Source organism: Rhinolophus sinicus, linkage group LG03 (assembly GCF_036562045.2).
Source record: "Rhinolophus sinicus isolate RSC01 linkage group LG03, ASM3656204v1, whole genome shotgun sequence".
Lineage (NCBI taxonomy): Eukaryota > Metazoa > Chordata > Mammalia > Chiroptera > Rhinolophidae > Rhinolophus > Rhinolophus sinicus.
Window position 1 is genome coordinate 880,490 of NC_133753.1, and position 13,916 is coordinate 894,405.

General features: G+C 63.2%; 1 protein-coding gene across 3 annotated transcripts in view; it reads left to right on the top strand.

Annotated features, from left to right (window-relative positions):
- The window catches only part of BRF1 (BRF1 general transcription factor IIIB subunit), a 38,892-nt gene extending 30,537 nt beyond the window's left edge, over window positions 1-8,355 (top strand). For 2 of the 3 annotated variants that reach the window (XM_074326763.1, XM_074326764.1), the window contains exons 10-17: window positions 1,350-1,610; window positions 3,222-3,283; window positions 3,778-3,859; window positions 3,934-3,989; window positions 4,744-5,000; window positions 7,014-7,065; window positions 7,496-7,670; window positions 8,084-8,355. In XM_074326763.1, the coding sequence (XP_074182864.1) occupies window positions 1,350-1,610; window positions 3,222-3,283; window positions 3,778-3,859; window positions 3,934-3,989; window positions 4,744-5,000; window positions 7,014-7,065; window positions 7,496-7,670; window positions 8,084-8,121 (983 nt within the window). In that variant the 3' untranslated portion in view covers window positions 8,122-8,355. The remainder of the gene's footprint in view (window positions 1-1,349; window positions 1,611-3,221; window positions 3,284-3,777; window positions 3,860-3,933; window positions 3,990-4,743; window positions 5,001-7,013; window positions 7,066-7,495; window positions 7,671-8,083) is intronic. The other variant, XM_074326765.1, reaches the window with a different exon arrangement.
- The last annotated feature ends 5,561 nt before the right edge of the window (window positions 8,356-13,916 follow it).

Genomic DNA, 13,916 nt, shown 5'->3' on the forward strand with positions numbered 1-13,916 from the left:
GGCATGTTGTGGGTGCCTGGTGCCCTGGTGGGTCTGAGCGCTGCTCTGATCGGCCTGCCGTCCCCACACGGCAGAGGGCTGGGCTCTGCATTCTGCTCCAGCCTGCAAGCCTTCTCTTCCTGCAATTGAATCTCATTTGTGCGAGGCCTTCTCTGGACCCATCTGGTGTTGTGTTTCATCTGCCAGTTTTCTGGTATCATTGCTTTAGTCTTCTGTTCCGGGCAGCACCTGTTTGTACCTGCTCGGCATGACAGTGGTCAAGTTTGAAAGGCAGCACTGGGTGAGCTGTGACACGTTCACTGTGAAACCCTCACACGATGAGGACGGGGGACACACACATTGCCCCCAAGTGTCCTCAGGCCTCTCATCCGACACCCCCAGCCCCAGCAACTACTGCGCTGCCTTCTGTCACTAGGAACTGTCGTGTTCTCTGGAATTCTGCACAAAGGGGTCATGTACGTACACTCTGCTCCCTCTGTCTCCCTGTCGCATCGCCGTCAGCGCCCCGTCCCTTTCTGCACCCACCCCGGTTGGCTGCCCTGCCCTGGGTATAGACGTTTGGGTTGTTTGCAGTTGGGACTGTTGCACACGAACGCTGTGAGCGTTCTCGTCTGAGACTCCACGTGGACGTTTCCTCCCGTTTCTCTTGGGTGACTGCTGATGTGGCTGTGGGGCTGAGGGAAGGCGTGTGTTTCCGTCTTTAAGAAACATCTGGCCGCTTTCCACGTGGCCGCACCATGTCCACGCCTGCCAGGGTCAGAGAGTCCGTCCTCCCGTGGTGGGGTGGACGGGGCCGTCACTGTGGCTTTCCCGGCATCTCCATAGGGGTCTGCTGATGTACTTACTTACCACTCAGACAGACCTCCTCTCTGCTGAAGTCCGTTTACGTCCCTGGCCCTTTTTCTCCTGGGTTCTGTTTCCTTGTTATGGAGTTCTGAGGGCTCTTTGTAGCTTCTGAATACAAGTTCCTCATCAGACTGATTTGCAGTGTCTGCGCGTTGTCTCGATTTTGATGACATCTGACTTATTAGTGACTTACGGATTCTGCCTTTAGTGTTACATCTGAGAAGTTTTGCCTTAACTCAGAGTCAGAAGCCTTTCCTCCATTGTTTTCTGAAGTTTGTCCTTTGAGCTGTTCCGTTTAGGGCTGTGCCGCATGCTGAAGTGGGCGCAGGCGCTCTTTGGGACACGCACACCTCCCGGTGGTGTCGGTGGTGCTCTCAGTCCGTTGTTCGCATAAGTGGGGTGACTGACTTTTGCAGCTGGGTGGCAGTGTTTCTCCACACAACAGTGGGCTCTCCCTGGCTAACTGCCTGGCTGATGGGCGGTGTGTGGCATTGTGTCCCCAGGCTCCGTTGAGGACACCACAGCCAGCTTGTTTGGTGAAGAGGACGCCGAGGACGAGGAGCTGGAGGCCGCTGCCAGCCACCTAAACAAGGACTTCTACCGCGAGCTGCTTGGTGGCAGCAGCCTAGAGGCGGCGGGCAGCCCCGACGGGGGCAACAGGCCCCCTGCCCTCGAGTCCCTGCTTGGCCCCCTACCCACGGCTGCCAGCCTGGGCATCTCAGACTCCATCCGAGAGTGCATCTCCTCCCAGAGCCGGGACCCTAGTGAGTGCCCAGGGCGGGCCAGGCTGGGCCAGGGGACTGTCCAGCTGTGGGTCGTCCTTCCCTGTCTGGAGATGGACGCACTGTTGTCGGGGTGCAGCTTCTAGAAGGTGGGGGAGGGCCCTGCCAGCTCCGCTGCAGGGCTGTGTGAGCAGTGAGTGACTAGTGCGTGCTGGCTGACCCCCACGTGCCAGCCGGGCGTCACCATCTCTGGGGCCCTCGTCCACTGGCCCTCTGACTCCAGTCCTGGCCAGAGCCCTCCATTTGGTTGTGTTGTTGCCATGTGCCACTTTCTGCCCGCCCCCCATGTGGCCCAGGAGGCATCCTGCAAATCTTAGCTGAGAAGTCATGGCCACTTGTCACCTGTCCCGTGGGGACAGAGACCAGCATCCCCGCCCATCTTTCTGCATTTGTCTAACTTGGTGCAGAAACGTTGGCTGAGGGCACGGTCCCTGTGGTCAGACAGACATCTCTTGCTGAGCTCCAGCGGTGACAGCCACTGAGCAGGGGAACAGCTGCTCCTACCCCACGGGCAGGGCCTGGGATGCTGGCCGCCTCAGCACCAAGGCGGGTTGTGTTCCGTCATGTCACTCTGGACAGCAGGCCCTGGCCCTCTGCCAGGACCGTCCCCCCCAGATCCCCCCCGACTTCCCCCCCACTGCAGAACGAGGGCCCATCGCCTCTCCAGGCGCTGAGGGTTTGACCTCTGTGTGGAGGGGTCCCTGTGAGGGGACACCACTCCGAGAAGCTGTTTAGCTGCCTAGATGTTTGCCATGTGTCCTGTGGGCCATGTGTGGCAGTGGGCAGCCGTGTGTCTGCCCTGAGAGGTGATGGTCTGGTGGAGTGAGGGACAGTGACACAGACATAGTCATCAGTTAAGTACATCAGGTTGTACCAAGAAGTAGCTGCTGTGTGGTGGAACCTGGGGTGGGTCCTGCAAAGCGCAGGGCAGAGGGCATGTGCAAAGGCTCTGAGGCAGTGGGGACACCGTGACGCTGGAGTAGAAAGAAGCCATTCTGGCTGGAGCTAAGAGATAGAGGCAGGCCCCAGAGGGGCATGAGGGGTGCGTTGGAGCGCCAGGGGGGCCCTCGCAAGGCCTCAGCTGCAGGGTGAGGACGCAGCCACAGAACATCCCAGACAGCCGTCTGTGTGTGGGCTGCTACCTCTGGGACTCGGCCGGGGACATCAGGTAATGAAGGGCAGACAGGAGGGGCCACCCCGATTTCTGGGCCATGCAGATGGTGCCGCTGACCCAGCTGTGGCAGGAGAAGCGTAGCGGTAGGTTTTGGGCACATCCTGAGCACAGCCACTGAGGGCTCCCTGAGGCCCCCTCTCCTGGTTTGCTGAGCAGAGAACTGGCTGATCCCCTCCCAGTCCAGAAAGCTGCTCTGTGCAGGACGCACAGGGCTGCCATGGTTTGCTGTGCAGCCCCGTTTAGTGTCCTGCTTCCCTGATGGAGGCCAGGACATCATCTCATCCCCCACGCACACGTGGAGAACAGTGCCAGCCCACCAGGAGCAAGGGGGACGCAGGACTCGAGAAGGCGTTGGCCAGAACCCCGATTCATGAGCCCAGGTGGTGTCTGCGCATTAACGGAGCCGTGCTTCCCTCTAGAAGACGCTTCCGGGGACGGCGAGCTAGACCTCAGCGGCATCGACGACCTGGAGATCGACAGGGTGAGCGCCAAGGCTCTGTGACCTCCTGGGGCTGGTGGGCTGTCGGCTGCCTGGGCTACGCCCAGTGGGATGCCCTGACATGCACACACCAGTGCCACCTGCCTTGGTCTGGGGTGCGTCTCCAGTCACGGGCCCACTGACCCAGGTGCCTGCACACCTCCCGGTCATCAATCCCAGAGCCATTTGGAGGGGCTCTGAGTAGTTTCTGCAGCATGCTTGTCTCTAGCAATGGGAGGTCTTCCCCTGACTTTTCTCATGGCACCTAAGCCCAGCCATTCGGACTGTGCTAGCTTCTCACTCTCAACTCACTCCATTCTCGGGCCTCTGTCCTCTGTCCTCTGGCTGGCCCAGGCCCTGAGCACCGTGGAAATGCAGAGGATGCAGGCATCCCTTTGGGTCGGAGGCGCACCCCTGACCAGCTCCAGGGGTGGAAAGTGTGTGTTTGGCCGAGACCCAAGTGTGTTCTCTGGACGTGACTCTGTGCTCTGCCTTAGTACATCCTGAACGAGGCGGAAGCCCGTGTGAAGGCGGAGCTGTGGATGCGAGAGAACGCCGAATACCTGCGGGAGCAGAAGGGTAAGTGCCCACCCACCGCCCAGGCTCCCTGGCGCATGGGGCCCTTGCTGACCCTGCGCTTGTTGGCCTTTCAGAGAAGGAAGCCAGAATCGCAAAGGAGAAAGAGCTGGGCATCTACAAGGAGCACAAGGTGGGTGCGTCCTGGTAGCAGCTTGAGAGCTCCCGGCGGGGCCACAGCGAGCAGTGGGGCAGTGCCCTCCAGCCTCAGACCCACGTCCCTGGCCGCCCCTCGGATGGGCGCAGCCTTCAGCTTTGGGGGAGCCCCAGGGTCTGTGCTGAGGGCCCACCCCACCTCTGTGCCCCAGCAAAGCCTGCTTGTCACATGCCCTCGATCCTGTTGGCGGCTTAGCTGCTTGGTGTGGCTGGGTGGGGGAGCAGCCAGGCCTCTAACTGAGTGAGGGATGGCAACCTGGCATGTAGCAGCTCAAAGCCTGTGCTCCAGAACCTTCCTGGGATCGAGAGGGAAGGAGGCCGGGAGGAGGGGCCCTGGGGCTTGGGCTCAGGGTTTGGCACCCCCCAAACCACGGTGGGGGCTGCTCCTGCAGGTGGTCTGCAGCACCCACGCCCAGCACAGCACCCCTACCTCCCTGCTGGGTGACAGCTCCAGAGCACAGGGAGCACCCTGCTCTGTCCCTCCGCGTGGCCACAGGCCCAGGATGGTCGGGCTTGGCCTGGCATGCTGTGGGCAGTGTGCAGCCATTGCTGCTCGGTGCCCCCTCTGGCCCTGGGCTGGGCTCCCAGCTGCCGGGGGAGGGTGTACGTGGGCGGGGGGGGTGGGGGGGTGGCTTGGCCCTGGTGGCCCTGCTCCCACAGCCTGCTCAGCACCTCGCAGGCCACGGCGCCACCTGCAGACACACAGGATGTGTGACTCTTACCCCTTGCAGCCCAGGAAGTCGTGTAAGCGCCGGGAGCCGATCCAGGCCCGCACGGCCGGGGAGGCCATCGAGAAGATGCTAGAGCACAAACGCATCTCCAGCAAGATCAACTACAGCGTGCTCCGGGGCCTGGACAGCACGAGCACCAGCCACCCGCAGAGGGAGGGCGCGCCACCCAAGGACAGTGCTGGCCCCAGGAGGCTGCCACGCCGGAAGGTGCTGGCTGGCAGGAGCAGGGGGGACCCCGTGGCCAGCCTGGGGAAAAGGTACCGTGCCGTTGGGTGGGCTGCCGTGGAGGGCCTGGGCCCCGCAGGACCCCACGTCGGAGTCTACTCTGCCTCAGAGCTGGTGGCGGCCGTTCTGCAGCCCAGGTCCCCTCTCCTGGGGTAGGCAGCCGAGAGCAAACCGCCGACAGGAGCCCCTGGGAGTGGGTGAGGATGGTGAGAGCAGCGGCCACGTGTGCCACTCCTGACTGAGCTGGTGAAAGCCACCACCCTGTGCAGACCAGTCTAGGGGGCTCTGCGAGGGCCCCTGCCACGCCTGAGGCTGGTCGCAGTGCCCCTGGCCATAGGGACGGGGCCGGGTGGCTCCGCTCTCATCATCCACCCAGCCCTGGGCACACTGGGAGCCGCAGGAACTTTCAGTCACCTGGATGGCCACCCACCCCATCCCGTCGTCTGTTGTTAGTATCATTTTTCAGTCGTGACTCACCTGACTAGTGAAGTTCTGATTTGCATTTCTTTCCTCTTAAGTGGGAGTAAACATTTTTCATGGTTTTGTGACACCTTTTCTATAACTTGGCTGCTCTGCTGTGTCATTCCCCGAGTCCCCAGGTCCGTGAGTACCCAGCACAACCTGTCACCATCCAGTTCCAGCTGTCCTACCCATTTCTGTCCCCATGTCTCCCTGATGACAGGCACAGAAGCGGGCACTGCGATTGGTGTGCTCCCCTGGCTCCCGGGACCTGGGAAGTGGTCCCTGTGGAGCCCTGGCCTGCAGGAGGCCTGCATCCATAACGGGGTGTCCGTCTACTCAGGCCAGTCAGCCTGCCCTCTGGGGCCCGTGGCATCCTGTCTGCAGCGTCCCCACTCTGCTCACCCAGCACACAGGCTGCCCTCCCAGGGCCCCGGGTGCTCTGCCTGCATAGTGGGGTGGAAAACGCTGTGGGCAAGCTCCCACCTCGGGTGGGCCCAGCTGCCTGCCACCCCTTGGCCATGCAGTTGGCCACTGAGGCTGAGCACTTTGGCAGCGCCCCCTGGTTGGCCACACATCACAGGCCACTGGCCGGCTGGGACCCCACCGGTGGGCTGGGGTTGTGGGTTGAGTAGAGGAGCGTGTCTGCTGTGTGCTCTCAGACCCCCCCGAGGCCCAGCCAGCATGCCCAGCATCAGAGATCCTTGTAAGATAAGAGGAGACCCTGAGCCCCAGCCCCCGCCATGCCTGCTGCCCGCATCCCACAGCCCCTGACCGGCTAGGCTGGCCCTCACTGGGGAGCTCTGGCTGCATGGGCAGGGCCGGCCGGCATCCCGCCTCTTGGGTTCTGGTGAGTGCACTACCTCCTGGGTCCCTGTAGGAATGGCTCCCTCAGAGCTTGGCCTGCAAACTACAGGCACCAACCGTGGGCTTGCCTGTCTCCCCATCCCTGGGCCACTGGCTGAGACAGTGTGGAGGGTGAGGCCCCGTAACAGCTCTGCCACCTGCCGCTCAGATCTCCTGTCAGCCGGCATCCGCCATGACTGCCACTGTGTTGGAGGCTGTTACAGCGTCTACTCCCAGTGTCCCCAGGGTTCACTGGCATGCCGCAGCGGGGCCAGGCCTCAGAAGGCCCAGGGCAGCGGGCTGTGCGGGCTGGGCGCACGTGACTGCATCTCCCGGCAGGGTGTGGCCCCAGCACCTGCCCCCAGCCTGGGGTGCAGGGGTTTCTGGGCCTGGACAGCTCGCACGGGCAGGGTGTGGGAGCAGAACCTGCCTCCTCTGAGGTGGGGGTCCCACTGTCCACCTGGGGCTGGCCAGCCGTGTCGAGGACATTTGGTGTGCTCTCCTCTTTGTCCCTTGCAAGTGACAGTGTGAAAGTGCACCCTGGCTGTGTTTGGAGGGTCTGGGGGAGGGAGAGCAGGCGCAGTGGAAGGGGTGCTGTTCACAGAAGTCAGGGTACCCCGTGCTGTGGGACTAGGGGATAGGTGTTTGGATGGACGACCATGGTGCTCGGCTGGAAGGAGAATGGTCGATTTGGTCCCTAGAGCACTAACCCCCCTCTACCTTCCTGTGTTTTCTTGCAGGTTGAGGCCAATGGTGTCCACGCAGCCAGCTAAGAAGGCAGCTGTGGGAGAGGTGCGTCGTGTGGACACAGCTAGAGGCAGGGGCCTCGGGAAGCAGCAGGCCCCAGATAGGATGTCTGAGGGAAGACAGGCCGTGACAGGGTGGGGCACCAGCTGCACTTCAGCCCCCCACACAGGGTGTGCCCGCGTGGAGCTGTGCTCCCTCCAGCCCTGCCCCCGGCCCACCTCCCTGGGCCATCTGGAGAGCCTCTGGGAAGTGAGGCCCCGTCCCCTGTCCAGCCCAGTCCCTCCTTGGAAGGTGGCCTTGTCTTGGGGCCGGGCCGTCCCTGGCCAAGGCTTGGGGTTCCCCCTCCTTGTCAGGGTCCTTGTGGGTCCCAGGAGACAGGATGGAGAAGCAGGACCACCCCAGGTGGCTGCAGGTGCAGGCTTGGGGTCACTTCCCGCAGCCTGTCCCAGAGCCTGTTCCCCTCGCTCACTCGCAGTCCCTGCTCCCGAGCCCCCCCACCTTGGGAGCTGAGCCTGCGAGGCCTGCGGCGGTCGTGGTGGAGAGCGGGCCTGTATTGTACCACGCCACCGAGGAGGACGGCGAGGACGAGGAGGCCGAGGAGGAGGACGGCGAGCCCTGTGTCAGCGCCCTGCAGATGATGGGCGGCGACGGTGAGGGCCTCCCGCACGCTCGGGGCGGCAGAGGCACTAGGCCCGGCCCGTAGAGCCTGAGTGAAGCCTGTGGCTGACGCCGACCCGCTACACCCTGGAGAGGAATCTGATGGACGTTCACCGTCCTGGATGGAGCTGACCAGGCCCTGCCCGCTGGGGAGGCCATGGGCGCTGGGCTGGCCAGGAGGGTGGCCGGGCGAGTAGGGCTCCCGCCCACTGTGCAGCACAGCTCCCACGTCCTGGGTGGGAGCCAGGACCCCGCTGCCCACATGCCAGCCCCTGCAGGGACAGACAAGTGGCTGTCCCCATTGACAGTGGTGGGGCCCACGGAGCTGGGAGCAGGGGAGGGCCCCTTTGATGCTTTGACCGCAGAGCGCTCCTTAGCATCCATGACTGTCCTTTGTGCTTTGCAGATTATGGCTGTGATGGTGACGATGACGATGGTTACTGAGGTGTGATCTCGCCGAGTCATGTCCTGCTGGTGTCCCGCTGGTGTCTTATTGGGGAGCAGACGGGGCCTCTGGGCCCGGAGCCCCAGGTGTGAGCACCGACTCTTGGTGACGAGAGGGTGCTGCCCCGCGCTCTCCACAGCCCTCGTCCCACAGCCACATGTGGCGCCTGTGGCATTTGCTGTGGGGACCATGTTTTGAGCAATGTAAGGCGTGTTTCCCCCCAGCACAGGAGACTGGACCGATGTCTGCGTGTGACTGGTCAGACGGGGTCTTGTGGCCCACACACCTTCACAGGTGGGACTGTCATGTCCCTTGTGAGCACAGAGGTGCAGGGCAGTGCAGGGCAGGCAGTAGGGTCCTGCTCTCGGCCCCTCCCCATCTCGCTGTCACAGAAGCACTTATGTCCAGCCCCTCCCTCTGCTGGTGCAGCAGTCCTGTGCCTCCAACGACAGTCCCCAGCCGGCCCCAGGCCTCCTTGCCGCGGCCTGGTGCCACGAGGACCAGAGCCCAGGAGCCCTGTGGCTACCTGAGCCAGGACAGCTGTCATGCTTTGTGTCTGAGCGAACATCCGGTCGGCACCCCAGGGGAAGGCAAGCAGGGTCTCTGAGCCCACCACTTGCTCTGGATGTCCCCACCCCTGGACCACCCTGCGGGCCAGGCCTGGTAACCGGAGACCCAGAGACCATTGTCAGGGCCTCAGCTTGGGCTCCGTGGCTCTGGACATGGCCAGGGAGGGCAGGCAGGGGCTTCTGCCCCTCAAGGCCCTGTTCTTGGCTCCACCCCATGCCCCTGGAAAGGATGACCATGGTGGCAGAGCCCCCGCACACACTTTTGCAGGGCCCTGCACTCTGTCTCTTGGGACAGGCTGGGCCCCCTCCCAGAGGGCAGCCGTCTGCAGGTCAGGACTTGGAGGGCATGTGCCTGCACCCGTTGGCCTGCCCCTCGGCCTTCTGGGAGGAACGTGGGGATGGGTTTTGTGGACAAGAAGGTCCATTACTTGAGCAGAAAGCTACAGGCTGTGGCCTGTGCTCCCACGTATGGTCCGTAGTCCGAGGGGGGCCGGGGGACCCCGTGTTGGAGGAGGGCTGCGGTGGGTGGCCGTGGTCAGGCACATCTCGCTGAAGCAGGAGTGAAGCCCCAGGATGGGGGGCAGGGAGGAGGGGCCGGTGGGGAGTGGCTGTCCCATTGAGAGGGTGAGGTGGGGAGCATTCAGTACAGGGTCCTGGGGCAGTGGGGACCTGCACCATGGATGTGGGTGACAGCTGGTGCTGGAGCCACACACACATTAGTGAGGGAGCAAGGCCAAAGGTGAGCAGCCAGCAGCTGGCACAGTGGCTCGGCTGTGGCCCCTCTGCAGGCCCCGCATGCATCTCCATCCATGTCTGCTCACTGCCTCCCATCTTGTAGTATGGCCTGTTCCTTAGGCCCAGGGAATTGGGGGGGGCCCCCAGCGCTCATGTGCTGTCTGGACGTCTGCCCTAAAACCGGTCCATCAGCTGCTGGCCCAGGAGTGGACCTGGGGACCAGTCTGGGACACCCCTCCCATCTGCAGCTTTGCTGGGTGGGCGGCAGGAGGAGGCAGGGCCCTGGGGCCCCCTGCCCCTTGGGGAGCCAAGCCCTCTGCCTCCACACTGACATCTCAGGGTCAGGGTCACTGAGGTGCTCTGCTGGGGGTGGGGGTCAGGCCAGGGGTGGGGGAGTCAGCACCACCAGGGTATGCCTGGCAGTGGGCTGTTGGGTAGTCTGTCGGGGCAGCTCCATCCTCTGCCGTCCAGCACCCCCGAGCCTGAGGCCTTCCCCAGTCTGAACAAGCGCCAGTCACCAGGGTTCAGTCATGGGCTCCCCCATGGCTCCTGGCAGGTCTCAGGTGAGGCCAGAGGCACAGGAGCTTGAGTGACCGCTGAAGGCCACCCAGCTGGGAGGTGGCCTCCTTGGTACCTATCCTGACAGCCGCCCTCTTCCTGAGGGTCCAGCTGCACCTGTGCTTGGCAGGAACAGGGCCCTCCTGGACCCAGCAGGGACAGCAGGCTTCCTGGTGAGAGCACACAGCTGTCCCCAGTCTCGCCCGCTTGTATGTGCCCTCCCATCTGTACACACGTGTGTCCCGACCCACTCCTGGATGCACGTGTCCTGTGGGGTGCAGGCACAGGGGCTCCGAGTGGACTGGGGCCACACCCCTGGTACAGCTGATCCCATGCCCGGGGCCTTTGGCTGCTGTAGGTGGTGTAGTAGGACACTAAGACAGGGCCGGTCCCTTACCCACTCCTCCCAGAAGACGGGGAGGGGACTGTCCCAGGCCAGAGGCACCTGGGCCAGTCCCCTGCTCCAAGCCAGAGCTGGAACTACAGGTCACCTTACCGGCTGGAATGAGCAAAAGGGGACAGTGCCCACTCACTGCCCCAGGCCCCTCCAGGGCCAAGGGCAGGTCTGAGGCCCCCACCCACCCAGGGTGCCCAGGCAGGGGCAGACCACATCCTGAGCCTGCCTTGGCAGCCCAGCCCCGGCGGCCTGAGCTAGCAGTGGGAATGGGGGTGGGACGGTGGCAGGAGCACCCTTCTGTGTCCACCTCCCAAGAGCTATGCCCTCTGCATCGCGTCTGTATAGTCAGTCAGAAAGGTCGGCCTCGGCCCTGCTCTCCCACCCGCTGCCACCAGTCACCAGTGACTGGTGGGTCACAGCTGCCTGCTGGGCTTCAGGCATTGCATGTCCTGGGCCTGGGCCACACCTGCCTGTTCCCCCAGGTGCCCTGCAGCCCCGCAGTGGTTTCTGGGTTGGTCAGGCCTCCAGGCAGGCAGTAGGACTGATGGCCACCACTATTCCAAGACCACCGAGGGCTCTGAGAAAGGAACACTGGTGCCTGTGCCTGGGAGCTCCACCTGAGGCCCTGCCCTGCCAGGGTAGGCACTACCCCCACTGGCAAAGTCACCACCCGCTGTCACTCCCAGACCACACCGCCCCTCCGTCTTGCCCTTCTCAGGACCAGGGCAACAGTGACACGTGACCCCTTCTCTCTTGCGTCGGCCTCTTGCTCGTCCTCCCAGGTGCCCCAGCCACCTCTGCAGGAAGAAGCACTGACTGCAGGTGGTGTCCTCCTCCAGGCCCCTCAGCTGCTCCCTGGTGATGTCTGCTGTGATAGGCTGGGCCGGTGGCCGTTCTGACCCAGGGCCTGGGCGTGGGCGTGAGGGCTGCCCACTGCTTTGTTGAGGAACTTGGGCCCTGGCAAGGGTGTGGAGTGCCCCCCTGCCCTGCACCCCTGAGGCTGGAGGCCGCCTTGCAGGGGCTCCTAGGTCACAGTAGGACAAACTCGGACTCACACTTTGGGCGGTGCGTGTACCCGTGGGGGTGCAGTGAGGTACCCAGTGCTGGTCCCCTTTGGTGACTGACTACAGCTATGTCAGGAGACACCCAATGGGTCTCCTCTGTCCTGCCCCACGGCCAATTGCCCGCCCACTGGGGCCCGGCCTGGAGGTGGAGGAGCAGACGCTGACCTTCCAGAGGCCCAGACTGGTCCCCACCAGTCTTCCTGTCCAGGCCCCAACCGGGGTCCCCCGCATCCCAGGGACACCCCATTCCCTGAATAATAAAAGCCAGGACCCACAAAGCCGCAGGCACGTGCAGGTCTTGGGCTGGGTCTGGCGATTTTGTTCTTAGCACATCAGTCTCTAGTGTGTCTTCCTGTCACTAGGGCCTGCACGGTGCTGCCCAGGGCTGCTCTGCCAGCAAGACCTCACCCCCTAGTGGGCTCACCAGCTTGTATTCTGCGTGCCCACCTGGTACCCTTCCCAGGTCTGAGGATCCCCTTGCCTGGCCACACGGTGAAGGCCAGTTTGGGGAGACCTCTGGTGTCCACGTCCTGGGTGCACAGATGGGCCTCTCAGAACTACCCAGTCCCCACTCCAGGGCTGGACCCAGTTACTGCAGCTGTACCCCTGGTCAGTAGGGCACACCCGGGACGAGCTGGGTTTGGGCAGGGTGCTCAACCCCTCTCCATCTGTCCCCAGTCCTGCACAAGCACTGACGGCCCTTGCAGCCTTGGGTCTTGGGCGCCTCCCTGCAGCCCAGGTGTACCTGACGGGGTTCACACGGGCCCAGCCACTTCAGCAGGACACTCGACCACCTTGTACGTGCACCCTGGCTGATTTGGGGGCACCAAGAGGATCCAGTTGGTTTTCTTGGGGAGGGGGCCCTGAGCCAAGGCCCCTAGGTGTGTTGCCCAGCTCTGGTGCTGTGTGTGGGGCCATGCCTATGTGTGGCCCACAGTTGCCGTGCCTGGTTAGCGCCTACGTGCCTGCAGGGTTGGCCGGTCCTTGGGGAGGCCTGGGTCCCAGCCAGGCTGGCAAGGGTGGGGCTGAGGGATAGGCTCCAAGGCTGCAGGCCTCAGGCACTGACTGCCCAGGGCCTTCAAAGTGCAGAGTGGAGGCTCTGTGGCTTTCCTGCTGGAGAGGAACCTGGCTCAGAAAGCCATTGTCCCCACACAATAGGTCCGTTGGGACCTGCAAGGGCAGTGGCCCCAGACTGGTGGGACTAGCCCTGACCCTGACCTCGCCCCTGACCCTGGCTCTCATCACAACCTTGACTTTGATCACTGACACTCCACTCTGTTCTCTGCCACCCTGGCTGACTGGCCAAGCCGGTGGACAGCTGCTCCTATCTTGAGAGCTGGGTACCAGGGAGGGGCCCCACAGGTCATGATGGGTGGGGCGCCCTGTGGCCCAGGCAGGTCCGTGGGCAGGGAGGGTCATCATCTGTGACTGGGAGTAAGCTGTTGAGGCCCTAGCTGGACTGAGCCAGAAGCTGTGCCCCACTCTGCCAGACAGCATTGGACTCATTTCCTTGGCGGTGAAAGGCCTTTGCATGGGCCTGAGGAATCACTTCCCGCATTCGAGGTGTCAGTAAGGACATTGTCTACCAGGTGTCCACCTTGGTGGGGCCTGGGAAAATGACCGTCTAGTGTATTGCAGGGCCACTGTGGCCCCTACCCCCCACCTCAGCAGTAAGGTGGTGCTAAGCTAGCAGCTGGGGAGACATCTCGGGCAGGAGGCCACGGGTCAGCAAGAATCAGACTTGGGCTGGACCCACAGTGTCAGAGCAGGGCCTGGCAGAGGGAGGTGGGTACCAGGGCCCAGAGGTCGAGTGGGACCAGCATGTGGGCATATGGCTTCACCAGCCCACATGCATGCATACACACGGGGTCACAGAAGCCCCCACTCAGGCACAGAAACACTGCTTGTCCTATCAGTGACGGAAAAACCAGAAGCTGTTACAGATTATGTCTGCCCATCCCCGAGGACTCCACCCCCTTGGGGTCCCTACCCCACCAAAGCCCTTTACTGAACATTCCTCCAACCCTACAGAGGACTGGAAAGTGCACTGGGTCCTGGGGTTAAGACAGCAAGTGTTGGCAAAGCGCTTACTCTGAGGTCGCGTGGGGCCCTGGCAGGAGGAAAACGCAGCAGGCCATGTGGGGAGCAGTGAGCAGCAGAGGGCAGGCGGGTGGGAAGCTAGGCAGGGTCTGAGCAGGTGGGTCTGTGGCTGTTAGTGGATGGGGAGCAGTGGGTGCTCAGAGCAGCAGGTGGAAGAGTGTGGGCTGAGGACTGGCCATGGGCTGGAAATCTGGAGCTCACTAGCCTGTGGATGGCATTCCAGGCCCCCTTGCACACAGGCCTCGCAGGCCCTGGTTAGATTCTCCAAACCACCGTCACTGGCCAGGCCTGGGCCTCTGAGTGTTGGGGAGGGGCGTGGTGGTCAGATCGCCCAGGAGCGCCCATGCACACTTCGGTGCACAGATACACCA